The 17516-nt window shown below is 40.5% G+C and overlaps 1 protein-coding gene and 1 non-coding gene across 15 annotated transcripts in view; one reads left to right on the top strand and one right to left on the bottom strand.

Annotated features, from left to right (window-relative positions):
* The window catches only part of OSBPL9 (oxysterol binding protein like 9), a 166060-nt gene that overhangs the window by 51338 nt on the left and 97206 nt on the right, over positions 1-17516 (bottom strand). The window contains exon 1 of one of the 14 annotated variants that reach the window (XM_050803001.1): positions 8637-8655. The exons of 8 other annotated variants lie outside the window; for them this stretch is intronic. Coding sequence is in view for 4 of the 6 variants with exons in the window: in XM_050802981.1 (XP_050658938.1) it covers positions 8186-8212 (27 nt within the window). In the remaining 2 variants the exon portion in view is untranslated. Of the gene's footprint in view, positions 1-8185; positions 8371-8470; positions 8573-8636; positions 8656-17516 lie in introns of those variants that run through there. 5 more of the 14 variants (XM_050803009.1, XM_050802981.1, XM_050802972.1 and 2 more) reach the window with 5 other exon arrangements.
* LOC126945437 (small nucleolar RNA SNORA26) lies at positions 13219-13340 on the top strand. Its single transcript, XR_007722445.1, has one exon. It is a non-coding gene; the product is annotated as a small nucleolar RNA SNORA26 (small nucleolar RNA).

Below are 17516 nucleotides of genomic sequence, written 5' to 3'. Positions count from 1 at the left end.
GCTAAAATGCATGAACTTCAATAATAACCCTTAACACAATTTCTTACTCTTCATGACACCCTCATCTGACACTAATACACCCTTTGACTTATAGAACAAAACACAAATACTAACTCCATAAAGTTATTTGGTTACTTAAACAACTAAACAATAAAGGTTTGGAATTGGTACCATTTTCCTCTATTTAAATCACTGACAGCTTGTCTTTCCCAGACACTCCCAATTTATTCAGCAAACCCATATGAAGAAGTTACTACCAAAACAAACAAAAACCTTAGGTCTGTAAATAGGATGACCATATATTTTAGTTTGCCTGGGACAGTCAGTGTATGCTTGGTTGTCTCAGCAAAATTATTATTAGCAGCCTCCTTCACTCTCAAGTATCCCAGTTTAGGCAATAAATTATATGGTCACCCTCTCTATACAGGATGTAGCTGCATTTTTAAGACACAAATGTCATGAAAGGCATATAAAATTGCCTCAGATGATTCAAAATCCACCAAACTGCCTTTAAAAAAAAACTACAAAACCTAAAATGAAATGAGTCTACAGGTTCTGAATGCAGAAAGCAAGCTACAGAAATAAAACAGACACTGGAATTCAATGCAGTTAATAATAACTGAGTGCTTACCTTATGCTAGATAAGTAGACACATGAATAATACTGAAGTTGCATTTTTATGTAATTTTACTTACGCACTACAAGTTTCATTTTTAAAAATGTACACACACACACACACACACACACACCCCTGAAATATAACACATGAAACAAAACACATGCAGTTACCCCTGGGGAATGGGATTGAGGAATGGGGACATTTGAGACAGGGACTCTCAGTTTTTATTTTACACATTCATGTTGCTTAATTTTTTAAAATAAATATGCATTTATTTTATAATTTACATTCAAAAGCTTTAGGTAAAAATGTTCAGAAACTACAGGTTATGAACACTTTTAGAAAATTTTATATCCATTTTAGCATGCAAGGTCATAAGCATTATTCTTTGAAAATTATCTATTAAAATTCTAAAATGTTTTCCAGGAGTAAATGTGGCAAATGCTAAAGCTGCTCAGATACACCTTTCCAAGCAAAAAAGTAGGATAACAAATGTATAATATCATTTAAAGGTAAAGCACGCACTAGCAAAAAGCACTTAAAACTTTGTAATCACCACTATACTGGAATAAATAAAATAATGAAGTGGCCAATATAACAAAGCGAGATGGCAAAGCTTTTTTTTCCACATCCTTCCTGCCAACATGATCATGACTCAACATCCAAGAAAGCTATCTCTTAAAGAAGGAAACACCTACTACATCACACCACCTAACAAAGTACTGTTGGACTATGTAGTGCCGGCAATCAGCCAACACTTTTCTTCCGAGATACTTTAGTTGTTTAGGCTACTCGCAATATCTTTCTTAGAAGGGATGGAGTAAATCATTCCAGGATCTAAATAAACTCTGAGAGGTTTACTAGTAGTACAGGATGAAAAAAAATATTCTTCCACTCCCCAACCTCAGATTAAGAGCATTTTGGAAAGCCTATCTGGAGTCTACTTTTAAGGATCCACCAAAAATGAGTAAATTTCCTGGAAATGTGTTCTACAAATCACTAGGAAAAATTAACATTAAATATGTGAATTCTTAAACTGAGTATTCTGATTGATAGATCAAGTTTTGAAATAACTGCAAAATTTTTATAGCCTAATACTTGGTGAAAATTTGATTATGAAATGTTTTCAAAAACAAAACTTGATATATTCATCTAACAAGACTGGATCTCTATAGCAGAATATAACAAATTGACAAATTAACACTGAAGGATATGCCAAAGCTGTCTTCATATATCTGATTTTAGCTGCCAATGAGTATCAGAGGAAAACATATTCGGTTTTCGCTAAAGTTGTTAAAAAGTGCATACAAAATTACTGAGTTTAATTGTCAGAAATCTACCAAGATGATCTAAAATACAAGTCAATCAAGACAGGACTTTGTTTTATTCTCTACTATCTCCCCCAGGCTAGTGTTTGGTTTGCAGCAAGTCCTCAATAAAAATTTTATAAATGAATTAAGGAATTCTGCAATGTGCCTACCGGTTAACATTTAAACACAAAAAGTAATCAAGGAACTAGAAGTTCTTGCAGATTATAAATCAGAATATTCATGGAAAAATCATAAATAATTCATAGTTATTTTAAGGGATTTATTATATTGGTAGTTGTAAAATATGGCTGCTGAATTTTTCTAAGGCTAAAAGTTTTTAAGAAGAAAGAGAAATTGACTAGGAGAAAAAGACATTGAAATAAATGGTAGTAAAACAAGAAACGCAATGACAATCTTCTTGTCTCTGTAAAAACTCATTGTCTCATGCCAAATCTTATCCTGAGCACATTTTTACACATACTATGCTGGGCCTTAGAATTCAGTGTTACAATAATTATTTATTCACTGGGCATCTCTTATGACTATGGCCCTGTGCTGGATGCTTTGGGGATGCCAAGATGAAGCAGATACAGATCTATAAGAGCTTCATTCTATTAGAGGGAATATATATCTGTCTACAAATAATTGATTCAAGCATGGTAAAATGTTATCAGAAAGGCATTAAGAAATTCAAAGGAGGAAAGTTATAAGGATGAGAGAGCTTTCACAGAGGATGCAATTGAGAGTGTAGGATTTGGACAGAAATGGGACGGGTAAAGTATTACAGCAGTGGGCCCTGGTAGGAAACAGCATAATCAGATACAATGTTTGAACTTTTCTTTAATCAAATGACTATAGTACCTATAGAAGTGAGAGTAGGGCTAAGAAAACTAACAAGAGATGCTAAGGTACTCAGGAATTAGGAGCTGCAAGTAGCCTGAAGGAACAAGGAAACAAGGTTCCCATTGGCCAGAGGAGGAGCTACTCAGTGGACATGTATGGCTGTAAGACAGTCACTGCCAGAACTGCCTCAAAGCACAGAAGGAGCAGAAGGAATAAATACTCCAGAGACCTTTTTTCCCTTCCATTTTCTGTCACTGCTTCCCATTTGCTAAACCCCAACTAGAAGCCAAGGCATAAAGGATCCCAGATGCTGCAAGGTGTAACAGTCAGCTTCCTAGAGCACAGAAAAGAGAAGGGCAGAGAACAAATCTGCAAGAAAATGGAGAATAACCAGAAAAGGCATACTCCCAGACTGAGGAGCTGGGAAGCACAAAGAGGCCAACTGAGGAACAATATTCTCTTACAGAAGAATGTATGATGTTTTTTGGATCTGAATGCTGAATCTCAAGGAAGCCAAAATTAGTGGCTAAAAATGGGAATAAGTACTAAGGTTTGAGGGGCAAGGTGACCAAGGGATGGAGACTGCCAGAGCAGCACCCTGATTCTCTCTGGAGAAAAAAGAGCAAGAGTCATCTAGGCTGTGGTCCTAGTCATTCTACTCTCTAGTTATGTGACTGTGGGCAAGTCGTTTGGTTTCTCTGAGACTGATTTCTCAATAATAATCATAATAATAATAATAAGGTAGAAATGGAATTAGAACTTGAAAATTCTCTCCAGCTCTAGGATTCTGTGATGCCAATACTTCCAGGTAAACAACCAGTTTCACCGGGAGGATAAATTCCTAACCATATTGGTTATGTATGGGGCCTATGTATTCACCTTAATAAAAATTAATTTCATTTAAATAAACACAGTAAGAATTTATAGGCTCCAACTGCAGCCAAGTCCTCCATGGTATGACAAAATATGTCAAAACTCAAGCAAACTGTCATTTAGTGTAACCTTGAAACTGAGTGAGAAAGACTAACACAACCGATTTTAAAACACGCTCTGGAATGCAGAGAACGCAAAGAAACAATGGAGTAAGCAGAATAACTCAGTTGAAGTGGCATATTTTGGCAAAAACAAGTTGTTCAGTCAATACAGTAAAGAAGCCAAGTTCCTAAAGGTGTCTCCAGAAATAAATGAACCCCAATATGGGAGGAACTACAGTTCTCTTCTCTCTCTCCTGCACGCGCACATATACACACACACATACAGAGTAACCAAACCATTCATTAATGACACATGTATTTATTGAATGTCTATTATGGCCAGACACTATCATCATCTTCAAAGGATGTCTTTAAGGACAATAGAGATAATATTGACAGCAAATATAATTAAGCATTACCTAATCATCTGGAATGAGCTCAAATTTCACCTTTATAGCAGTTTCCCTGACATTCTAGCTAGCCTACATGCTTTTTCCTATGATACTAACAGTACCCCAGAACCAATTAGTACTCATACTACTATTAGTATTATTTTAATCATGTTAGAGGTCCTATAGATTGGGGAGAAGGTGGGGAGTGCTGGGAATCTGCCCATCTTTTTTTTTTTTTTGAGACAGAGTCTTACTGTGTCATCCAGGCTAGGATGCAATGGTGTGACCTCAGCTCACTGCAACCTCCTCCTCCCGGGTTCAAGCAATTCTCCTGCCTCAGCCTCCCAAGTGGCTGGGCTTACAGACGCCCACCACCACGCCCAGCTAATTTTTGTATGTTTAGTAGAGATGAGGTTTTATCATGTTGGCCAGGCTGCTCTCCAACTCCTGACCTCAGGTGATCCGCCAGCCTGGGCCTCCCAAAGTGCTAGGATTACAGTGTGAGCCACCGTGCCCGGCTCTGCCCACCATTTTTAACACTGTTTCTAAACATTTTTCAAATCCCCCATTTCTCATGTCTGGTAGCAACCAGGGAGCTCGGTGACCTAGGAAACATTTTTAACTCGCAGGGAAAAACCTAACTCCAGTAAAACTGAGTCAAAGGTTTACACACTTAGGCTATTATTGTGTCACATATGTTGATCTCTTAAGCACTTATTGAACACCTACTATGTGCTATGCACTAAACTAGGGACAAAGGCCTTGGGGATACAAAGATGAGTAAGAATCCCAGATCTCTAGGAAATCAGGGTCTAAAGCAAGAATCAGGTATGTTAAAAAATTTACAATACAACTTAGTGAAGGCTGTAATATGGAGATATGAGCAAAGTACTGTAGTAGCACACACAAGAGTAACAACTCACGCTGCCTGAAGGAAGGCATCATAGAAAAGGTTAACACAGCAGCTGTATGCTAAGGAAGAATTGGAGGCTTATCACTTGAGATACAGTGGGGTAATCTAAGCAAGAGGGAAAGGCTGTGAAAAGACAAGTAACTCTGAGAGGCCATAGCATGTTCTCAATGAGAAACAGTTCACAGCGAATACCGTGGGTAAAGCACCTGGAGCTGAGTTCGGACTCAGAGATAAATCAGGACCAGAATATGAAGAAGGCCTCCAGAACATGCTGGGCAGCTGGACTCTGGCAAGGAGGAGCCAAAACATATTCTTAACTGTAAGAGCAGCGACCTACTCCGAATTTGTTTTTGGATAAAAAGGATGAGTGAGGGGAGTCCAATGACAGACTAGTCAGAAAGCCTTGCAAAAGTCTAGGTGAGAGACCATGAAGGCCTGAATTAAAGCATTATCATCTAGAAAAAAGTGCCGAATCTGAAATATATTACTAAGGCAAACATAACAGGACCTGGTGACTGGAGATGGAAAATAAGGAAGATGGAAAGCAGCTTTAATGCCCGTGTGTGGTAGAACTTCATTAAAATATTCAGGCAGGAATACTTGGCTTAATTACATTGTCAGTATAAGAACTATTCTTTCAAGCATAACAATCTTTGTTTAAACCTTTACTGAAAAGCTTCCTAAATATAATTTTCTAAATATACTACAGTAATCATAAAGTCTTTTTTCTATATAAGAATCATCATAAATATCTGTTATCACTCTACAGTATAAAGTTTAGTTATAGATAGAACTCAACATATCCCAGGGGACATCCTAGAATTTGCTTCTCTGAACAAAAGCCTGATTATCAGATTTTCTTGTCATCGTCCCCTTTCTTAATCAGTAGCGTGCATACCATGCGAGTGCCTGACTTTCCAAACCAGCAGAACACAGTGCTATCAAAATAATGCTCTTCCCTGGCTGAACCAAACTTACAGTTAAATTCCCTGCTAATCTTAATATCAACAGAGATTGAAGTGGGGATGGCTGAGCGTACAAAATATAATAATCTTTTCACATTAAAAAACATTTGGAAAATGTCACATTAAAAGCATCATAGAACTTCAGAAATACCAAAATGAACGTGACCAGTAGACAGCCTTTGCAGCCTCGTATTTACTGAAGGGCACTTCCAAATACAACTTCATCTCTGTCAAAGCCAAACTCAGGACACTTTGGAAACAGATGGAACTTGTCTGTTATCTTTCTTGTTTCTCATTTAAGCTCTCAAATCAGACTACAAATCTGTTTTTTTCTTTAAGAGGTGTTTTTTTTTTTTTTTTTTTTTTTTTTTTTGGAGACAGAGTTTTGCTGTTGCTAGGATGGAGTGCAGTGGCGAGATCTCGGCTCACTGCAAACTCCACCTCCCGGGTTTAAGCGATTCTCTTGCCTGAGCCTCCTGAGTAGCTGAGGCTACAGGCGCCCGCCACCACGCCCGGCTAATTTTTGTGTTTTTAGTAGAGACGGGGTTTCACCATGTTGGCCAGGCTGGTCTCGAACCCCTGACCTTAAGTGATCCGCCCGCCTCGGCCTCCCAAAGTGCTGGGATTACAGGCAGGCATGAGCCACTGCGCCCGCCTTTTTTTTTTTTTTTTTTTTTTTTTTTTTTTTTTTTTGAGACAGACTCTTGCTCTCTGTCATCCAGGCTAGAGTGCAGCGGTGCCATCATAGCTCACCGCAACCTCAAACTCCTGGGCTCAAGGGATCCTCCCACCTCAGCTTCCCAAGCAGCTGGGACCACAAGTGCACACCACCATGCTCAACTCATTTTAAAATTTTTATTGGGGCAGAGGCGGGGGGAGGGTTCTGGCTTTGTTGCCCAGGCTGGTCTCCAGCTCCTGGGCTCAAGCAATTCTCCTGCCTCAGCCTCCGAAAGTGTTGGGATTGCAGGTCTGAGCCACGACGCCTGGCCCAAATCTGATTTTTAATCATATACCTTCCCTGAACTAGGAAAGGTAATACGGTATTTTTATTTAGGTTGTCTCTTGTCGGGCTGCACATTAAAAAAAAAAAAAAAAAAAAAAAGTAAAACAATACAACATTTAAAGTAAAAATAAATGACAGATGCTAACAGTATTCATTAAAGGGCTTCATCACCTGCTTAGTTCAATACAGGCAGTGTTCAAGATAGATTATTCATACATAACTGCGTGAGAATTTCCAGTTTTAACGCTCACTGTGAAAACTTCTTAAACCTGCAACTACTATTCTAAGATGCTTCCAGCTTCTCCATTGAGAAACTAGGAATTACTTGATTTTTTATCTTCCTTAATACAGCTAAAAGTAAACAGTTTAATCAAAAAGCAAAACAAAGTATTATTTCAAATTAGCAAAAGCTAGTTTTCTTGTTCAATACATCTCTCAACCTTTCATAACAAATACTTATAATACTGTATGAATGGTCAGCAAAAAGTGCATTATTCAACTATGCTTCCTAGTCCATTAATTACACTCAACTTTCCATAACTCGGCTGGGCTGAGAACCCCATAAAACTAAACCAAAGTTTTCAGCATTTTTGCACAAGCTACCCAAAAAGCATAAAATCACCTCCTTCCCGACACACATACTCAAAAACAATAGTATCCGTAATTACTTTATACACAAAAAATACAGGGCCAGGCACGAACACAGTGCCAAAAATAAACCACCACCAAAAAAACACTTGGCCTGCAACTGGAGATTCTATTAACGGGCAACTGGTCAAAATTAAGCTTTCACATAAGAGAAAGCTTAACTTTTCTGCTTAAAAACATATTCTGAGACAGCTTTCAAAAGGAAAATAGAGTTCCACAAAAATGAACAGGAAAAAAGAGACCTCCTCCAAAGTCTGATTTGGGGGCGAATGCTCTCTTGGTGGAAGTGGAGGCCCTGGCCTCAGCCTCCACTCCATCTAGGCTGAGGAAGTGAGGAGAGCTCCCCAGGAAGAGGGGCCCGGGCAGCCACGTCGTCCTACTCACCCCAGGGGGCAGAGGGGAGGAGGCTGGGTGAGCACGACCTTCGCGCCCCGGCCTGGCCCGGGGCAGGCGGCCGGGACCCCGGGGACTCAGGGGTAGGGGCCGGCCCCTCTCCCAGACCCTCGGGGTCTACTCACTCCGCAAGTGGCCAGCAAGAAAGCCATTCGCCAAGGCCCCCGCCCTCTGTGCCTCCAGGGGAGGGAGCCGGGGACTGCTCCCGGACACCCCTTTTTCTTGCCCCCCTCGGCCGGATTCCCGGACTGCGGCGCAGGCGGTCCTGACTGAGGTTCAGCACGTCCCCCGGGACACCCCCTTCACCCCCCCACCCCTTCCCGGTCCCCTCCCCCGCGGAGAGGCCGCCCCGATTGGCTGGCCCTGGCGGCTCCTGGCAAAGAGACCCCTGGCGATTGGCCATGGGTCACCTGCTGTAGGAGGTGAGAGGCCGACGATTGGCGGTTGGGCCAGTTTTGGGTGGAGAGGCCGACGGCGCCGGCAGCTCGCAGGAGGGGTGCGCAACCGCGAGAGGGCGTACGGAGGGCCCCGCCCAGACCCGAGACCCAGCCGCCTCCGCGGGGGGCGGGGGCTCACCTTGGGGGAGTGCGCCTGGGGACACGCGGCTTATGCGGCGCCGGCGCTGCTGGGGGAAAGGGAGGTTGCGCTCTGGGAAGCTCAGCTTAGCTTCGGGGCTCCAGCCCTGCGGATTCCCACTGGGTGGCGACTGGAGAAGGGCTCGCGGGCGCCAGCGTGCCTCACCTACACCCACCGGCTTCTAACGTGCCATCTAGTTTATGGCAGCTGTGGAGCCTGGGCCCCGGAGTTTCATTTTGATAACGGATTTTGCTTACTTCCGGAAAGTTGTGTCGCGTGGGTGTTGAGGGAGTGAGCGGGGGGAGGAGATACTGTATCAGTAAACAAAAGTGTGAGCGCCTGTGTTTTTATTAATCCGGTGAGACATTGTGGGCTTTCTGTTGTGCCACAGCTCCATAAGGAATGTAGGTGGCTTGTAAAGATGCTTCAGGAATCCAAATGGCGCAAACTGCAAATTGTATCAAAAGTTTGGACTTAGAGGACCTCCACAGAGAATCCCCCAAAATGCAGGGACTCACAGACATAAGTGATTAACTTATTGATCGGGAGGACCAGCTCCTTTTCCGCTCTTGCTGGTTTTTCTTATACCTACTAAACGTCCAATTATCTTTTGTACTTTTATGGCTCTACTGGTACCCACTGCAAGACCTAGCACAGGGCACACGGCACAAACAGCAATGCTGGCCAGGCGCCGTGGCTCACTCCTGTAATCCCAGCCCTTTGGGAGGCGGAGGCTGGGAGGGGTGGGGGAAGGCGGGGGGATCCGAGGCCAGGAGTTGAAGACCCCAAAAACAAACAAACAAAAAAAGGCGCAATGCTTGCTGAATAAATATGCTAACCTGCTGGACTCAGTGTTAAAGATACCTTCAGTTTGTTTTATGTAAATCACTTCAAAATGCCCAATACCAGAGGCACTCTCCCCTTCCCCCTACCCACTCTAAAAGCTGGGTCCTCTGCCAGGGCTCCCTGTCTCAGTAAATGAAACCACTATCATCCACGCTAATATGCAAACCATAAACCTAGCAGCCCTCCTAGACACCTCCCCCATTCCACATTCAGTGCATCACCAAGTTCTGTCATTTTTACCTCCTAAATACACTCCATTCTGTCCATCTCTCTCCATTGCCACCACCCTATCCTGGCCTGTTGGAATAATCTTACTAAAGTCTTCTTGAATCTATTCTGGCTACTCCAATTCATTCTCAACACTATGGCCAGAGCAGTATTTCTATAACCAATTTTATTACCCCTTCAATGCCTCCCCCAATGAAAGAACTTTAACTGCTTTCCACTGAGTTGTGCTTAGGATACAATTCAATATTTAACAATGGCTGACAAGGTTTAGCCTTACCTACCTCTTAGCTCCATCTTTTACCTTGTAGTACCTATTTTCTGCTTTGCACACAATGGCCTTCTTCAAACTCCTTTAATTTGCCAAGGACTTTCCAATTTTAGGGCCTTGGCACATGCTGTTACTTCTTTTATACTGTCCCCTTGACATCAATCCCCACACTTATTTACTTCTGCTCATCATCATTTCCTCCCTGCCAATGTCAGTTCTGGCTATCATACATCGTCATAGCCCATGTAACTCTCCTTTGTGGAACTTACTACAGCTGTAATTTTACATTTATCTTAGTTATTTATTTAAATTTTTTTAGAGACAAGGTCTCACAGGTCTCATGTTGCCCATGCTGAACTCAAACTCCTGGGCTCAAGTGATCTTCCTGCCTCAGGAATAGCTGGACTACAAGCGCACACACCACCCTACCTGAGTTACTCTTTTTAATTAACTTTATTGAGTCATAATTTACATGTGATAAAATGTATCCATTTTAAATGTACAATATGTTTTCATAAACATATGCACACTTGTAACCACCACAATTACAAAATAAAGTATTTTCCATCACCTGGGAGCTTGCCTCATGCTTCTCATGTCAATCCCATGAACCACTGCTCTGCTATTTGTGTTATTCTTTAATGTTGATCTATACCACTAGACTGTAAGCTTAACGGAGTGAGGATCCTATCTAATTCTGTTCAGCACTATATCATCATTATTTAGTAGAACTCCTGGCATATACTAAGTCCTCAAATGGATTTCTTATGGTAACAGATTCTGAAAATAGACATTAATTCTCTGATAAATAACAATAAACTATAAACAATGGTGGAGGGGGGAAAAAAAACATCAATTTTGCCAGATGTCCATGGTCAGTATTTAACCTTCACTAATACTCTTTTAAATTTTCCTTTAATAGCTGCTTTTCTAGCAGTTAATGTTGTGCCTGGGCAGCCCTAGGGACTTAATTCCGTATTAGCTGATCAAACGGTTCTCTAAGCCAGGGGAAAAAAAAGAAAAAAAAAAAAGCCCTACATCTCTAATTCTGCCTGTGTACTGTACTGTTTGACCCTACAAGGGACAAAATACTTATTTACTCTATGTTACAGTTACATATTAAGAGATCCCAGCTCCAATCCAAAGTCTACATTTTCACAATTTAATACTACAGATAGCTATTTGTTGCAGACATGCAGTTCTCATTTTCCTAATCTTATATAAAGTTAGTGTTCATAAAAGATGTAGCATTTAAAATAAAAATTACACAACACAAAGCAAATTTATCCATCTTGTACCAAGAAGCTATAATCAAATTTGACAACTCATGTTGTTAAAAAACAGAAACAAACTAAAAGCTGTTAAAGCCTATTATGAGTTGAAAAAGGAAAAAACCCCAAAGCTGTTTCAAAACAAAGTGACCAACGCCTAAAACTCATATGTGACAGGTGATTTCCAACCCATGAATCAGATTTTCAACTCATCTTTCAACTATATAACTAAGGCTATTAGGTGATTAAATTACTATTTTAGTCTGTTGAGCAAAAATATAGGCCATGCCTATTACCTATACCTATTAAGATGAAAAGAAAATTTTAATTATACAGAATTCATATACTACTTTCAAAAATATTATTTCTGCTAGGGAGCCCAATAATGTTTACCTAGAAATCACATTCTGCTCTAATGTAATCCCAGACATAGATTAAAACTGCTTTTGGTAGCAATGTAAGAAAAAAAGAAGAAAAAATATAAAAAGCCAAATCAGGTGAGACTTCAGATTTCTGATATGGCATGTTAAGAAGCTTGGAAGTACCACTGTGTTCTAACAACATGTAAAACACTGAACAAACTGAAAAACCAACAACTCCTCTTAAATCTGTAAGAGAAGTGAGGTCACAGGGAAAACTGATACCTCCCAAATTAGGAGACCAACAGGCAAATTCAGAGAATCACAACTTCCCTGAGCAAAAACTCACAAGGGGCAATCTCCATGGGAACCAGCACCCACGGGAACCACTTGATGAACAGTAAATATGTTTTATCTTCCTTATGATTTTCTTAATAACATCTTTCTCTTACTTTATTGTAAGAATATAATATACAATACAGAAAACGTATAAAATATGTGTTAATCAACTGTTTATGTTATTGGCAAGGCTTCCAGTCAATAGCAGGCTGTGAGTAGTTAAGCTCTGGGGGAGTCAAAAGTTGTATGTGGGTTTTCAACTGCACGGGTGGTAGGGAAACCTGATCTGTATTTGACAAACTGGTGGAAGCTCAGTGCAGACAAGTCTGAAAGATATAAACTCCAGGGACACGTAGTAATATGGGCAGGGAGGAGAACCACAGTTTTGTGAGTTTTACCTCCAGGAGCTCAATAAGGGTCATCACAGTGAATACTGGGGGAAAAAAATCCCCTAATGCGTCTCCTCTAGGCTTCTTTGTAGGAGAAGGTATTTACTATGTATGCCCAACTTCAGTCCTCTCTAGCCCTACTGTCCCACTTACAGGATGAACTTGAGAAGCACATGTGAAGCTGACAAAAGTTCACTAACAGACTGAAAATGTTTCCCCTCTATGCACACCTTACCACCACATTACTAAAGGTCCACTCACAAAAGTTCCTGTTACCTAATGCATCATGTCTGGCTATCAAGAAAAAATTATAAGACATATGAAATAGGAAAAAACGGAGCTGGAAGAGACAGAGCAAGCATCGAAACTAGACTTGGATGTTGCAGGGATGTTGGAATTGTTAAACCAGAAATTTGAAATAGTTATGATAAATATCCTAAGAACTCTAATGGACAAAGTAGAAACTATGCAAGAACAGATGGGCAATGTAAGCAGAAAGACAGAAATTTTAAGAAAGAATGAAAAAAAATGCTACTGATCAAAAAGACTGTAACGGAAATGAAGAATGCCTTTAATGGGCTTATTAGTAAACTAGACAAAGCTGAGGAAAGAATATCTGTGCTTGAGAGTATCTCAACAGACACCTACAAAACTGAGAAGCAAAGGGAAAAAAAGCCTGGAACAAAATATCCAATAACTGTAGGAGAACTACAAAAGCATAATGGGAACACCAGAAGAAGAAACAGAAAAGAAGTGAAGAAAAATTTGAAACAATGACAGAATTTCTACAAATTAATGTGAGACATCAAACCACAGATGAAGAAAGCTCAGAAAACACCAAGCAGGATAAATGGCATAAAAATGGCATAGACGCCCTTTCCTGTGCCCTTTCAAGGTCGACGCAGTGCTTTAAGGGGCTAACACAGAAGGGTTAAGGAAGTCTCCACAAACCCCAGAGAAGAGATTGTAAAGCTCCTCTTTAGATCCTTTCTGGAGTCACACCTGAGAAAACAAAAACAAACAAACAAAAACTCCGACACCTAGGCAAATAATTTTCAAACTACTGAAAATCAAAGATAAAGAAAAAAATCCTGAGAGAAGCTAGAGGGGGAAAACAACTCAACTTGCCTATAGACAAACAAAAATAAAAATTACATCTGACATCTCCTCAGAAATTATGTAAGCAAGAAGAGTGGGCCGGGCATGGTAGCTCATGCCTGTAATCCCAGCAATTTGGGAGGCTGAGGTAGGCGAATCACAAGGTCAGGAGTTCGAGACCAGCCTGGCCAACATGGTGGAACCCTGTCTCTACTACAAATACAAAAAATTAGCTGGGCATGGTGGCGGGCACCTGTAATCTCAGCTATTTGGGAGGCTGAGGCAGGAGAATCGCTTGAACCCAGGAGGCGGAGGTTGCAGTGAGCTGAGATTGCACCACTGCACTCCAGTCCGGGTGACAGAGTGAGACTCCATCTCAAAAAGAAAAGAAAAAAAGAAAGAAAAGTGGAATGAAATGATTATTTAAAGTACTGAGAGGCCAGGCACGGTAGCTCAGGCCTGTAATCCCAGGATTTGGGGAGGTTGAGGTGGGTGAACCACTTGAGGTCAGGAGTTTGAGACCAGCCTGGGCAACATGGCAAAACCCTGTCTCTACTAAAAATACAAAAATTAGCAGGTGTGGTGGTGCACTCCTGTAATAGCAGCTACTCAGGAGGCCGAGGAACAATTGCTCGAACCTGGGAGGCGGAGGTTTCAGTGAGCCCAGATGGCTGGCACCACTGTACTCCAGCCTGAGTGACACAGCAAGGCTGTCTCCAAATAAAATAAAGGACTGACAGAGAAAAAAATACCAACCTAGAATTCTGTACAAAACTAAAGACATGTTTACCACATGATCCAACAATGGCACTCCTTGCTATTTGCCCAAGGGAGTTGACAACATACATCCACATAAAAACTTGTATACAATGTTTATAGCAACTTCACTCATAGTTGCCAAAATTGAGAAGCCACCAAGATATTCTTCAGTAGGTGAATGGATAGGTGGTACATCCAGATAATGAAATATTATTCAGCACTAAAATATCTGGAGCCTGTGATCCCAGCGACGCAAGAGGCTAAGGCAGGAGGATCACTTGAGCCCAGGAGTTTGAGGCTGCAATGAGCTATGATTGTGCCACTGCACTCCAGCCTGGGCAATAGAGTGAGATACCTTGTCTCTTAAAAAAGGAAGAAAGAAGAAAGAGGAAAGAAGAGGAAGGAAGGAAGGGAAGGAAGAAAGGAGGGAGGGAGGGAAAGAAATGAGCCATCAAGTCATGAAAAGATGAGGAAGAAATTTAAATGCCTATTACTAAGGGAAAGAAGCCCATTTGAAAAGGCTGCATACTGTGTGATTCCAATGATATGACATTCTGGAAAAGGCAAAACTATGGAGACATTAAAAAATTCAGTGGTTGTCAGGGATGAGGCAGGAGGGAAGGAGGAACAGGTGGAGCACAGTGGATTTCTAGGGTAGCAAAATTACTATGTATGGCACTATAATGGTGGATAAATGTCATTGTAAAATCGTCCAAACCCATACACAACACCAAGAGTGGACTCTAATGTAAACTATGGACCTTGAGTGATAATGATGTGTCAATGTAGGTTCATTAATTGTAACAAACCACTCTGGTGGGGGATGTTGATAGTAGGGGAGGGTATAGGGAAAATCTCTGTACATTCTGCTCAATTTTGCTGTGAACCTAAAACTGCTCTAAAAGAATAAAACTGTTGTTGCTGTTGTTGTTAGTTAATCAAATCATATTTACCCTAGGCATTTGCCTAGCAAGTCAGACCAAATGAATGAAGCAGATAACCTTGAAAGACAACTCTTGGAAACAGGATATACAGTTTCACTATTTTGCCTGACTGGTTCCCAGAAGTCTCAAAACTAAAGTCAGCCAATTTCCATATAGAAACATTAGCCAGATGTCACAAATACACCACCTAGCATACATACGGTAGAAGCAGTTCCTACTTTATGATCAAGGCCACCATTGTTCCAAAAGTTTGTAAACTGTTTGCAATTTTTAATACGTTATCCAACAGAAGGAAACATTTGGTTCCAGGTTAGGAATGAAAACCCTCTATACACCCTCACAATGCCTTGCTCACCACCGTATGCTTAGCATCCCTTCAAACAAGGAATGGCATGTATTAGGTACTTAATAAATGTCTGTTGAATAAAATGTCAGGTACTATGCTATGAAATGGCAAAATAAACTACTAAAAAAATGTTGAAAATGGCGAGTCTGGGGAGCAGGAAAGTACAATGACAGGAGGCCATATTTTTGCTATATGAGCCTTTCAGTACCACTTAATTTTCAAAATTATTTTAGGTAGCAACTATTGCTCTGATTTTTACAAGTAACATTCTGCGTTGGTCACTTTATTCTGAAAAAAACATGTAGATTTTATTGAAAATGCTTGAGCTGCCAAATTTGATTAGAAATACATAACTCCTTGCCACAAGATGAGTGAAACTGCTTTGTATTGTCTAACTAAATCCATCCTTCCTTTCTTTCCTTTCTTTCCCTCCCTCCCTCCCTCCCTCCCTCCCTTCCTTCCTTCCTTTCTTCCTTTCTTTCTTTCTTTCTTTCCTTTCTTTCTTTCTGAGAGATGGGGTCTCATTATGTTGACCAAGCTGATCTTAAACTTCTGGCCTCAAGCAATCCTGCTTTGGCCTCCCAAAGTGCTGGGATTACTGGCGTAAGTCACCATGCCAGGCAATCTTAAATCTTTATACTAGACTAGTTCCATAAAGTCAAGGGCTACGTGTAGTTGTATTCAATTATATCCTCTACAACTAGTATAATGCATGAAACACAGTAAGTGCTTAAAAAATATTTACCAAATAAATAACTTTCCTGTATGCTCTAAATGTTCCACATTGAGCATGTACTATTTTACTGGCTACTTCTCCATTTTACTTTACCTGTGGAAGAGGTGACACATCTGCTGTGGAAGAGGTGACACATCTATATTGCAACCACTTCCTTTGGGAAATAGAGGACTTCAAGGGAGAAAAAATATACCCATTTTTCTACATGATATGAAAATATTATCTAACGAGGCCAGGGAAAAACAATACAGTTGTGATAAACAGATCCTTACATATTGCGAAATTAAAATGGATGCTCAAAAAGCTAATCTTCAGTGAAGTAGTTTAACGGTCAAGAAAAATGCTCAAAAGATTTTTATTAGTCTACTCAGACACAAAAGCCATTATAGCTACTGAGGGTAGAATCAAGGCATCTCAATACTAAAGATTAATTTTTCAGCAACTCTCCTAAATTGTACCTTAAATACAATTAAGTTATGTTAGTCTATAACGAAAGTTGGGCAGACATGTAATTATCATACTTGATAGTTCTTTTGGGAAAAAAAAAAAGGTTTCACAATGTCTCCATTGATAATGACTTGTAATTCTATTAGGCTGGTGCAAAAACAATTGCACCACCCTAAAACCACATCTCCTTTTCGTATAATAATGTTTTACCCACAGACTCAATAGTATTTCTAATGAGGCTTATTCCAGCCCACCCTGTTCCCTTCAGCCCTCCCTGTTCCCTTGTATACTCTTATACCCTTGTATACAAGGTATCATGGCCTTTCTCTCTAGGGGCTTTAGATAAAAGCTAGTGACGGCAAAAAATAAATAAATAAATAAATAAAAATTAAAAAAAAAAAAAAAACATAAAATTACAGGCAGTACCAATGAAATTCCAATTTCAGCCAGGTGTGGTAACTCATGCCTGTAATCCCAATACTTTGGGAGGCTGAGGGAGGTGGATCACTTGAGGCCAGGAGTTCAAGACCAGCCTGGCCAATAGGGTAAAACCCCGTCTCTACTGAAAATACAAAAAACTAGCCGGGTGTGGTGGTGCATGCCTGTAGTCCCAGCTACTTAGAAGGCTGAGGCAAGAGGACTGCTTGAGCCTGGGAGGTTGAGGCTGCAGTGAGCTGAGATTGCACCACTGTACTCTAGTCTGGGCAACAGAATGAGACTCTGTCTCAAAACAAACAAACAAACAAATAAATAAAATTCCACTTTGATAACCACCAAAAATAAAATCTACATGAAGTAGCTACAAAAACAATACATATGAGGACAATTAATGCCCAGTTTTTTAGCCCAA

Source organism: Macaca thibetana, chromosome 1 (assembly GCF_024542745.1).
Source record: "Macaca thibetana thibetana isolate TM-01 chromosome 1, ASM2454274v1, whole genome shotgun sequence".
In the NCBI taxonomy this organism is placed as follows: domain Eukaryota; kingdom Metazoa; phylum Chordata; class Mammalia; order Primates; family Cercopithecidae; genus Macaca; species Macaca thibetana.
The sequence above is the reverse complement of the archived record's forward strand: the minus strand, read 5'-3'. Positions and strand labels throughout refer to the sequence as shown.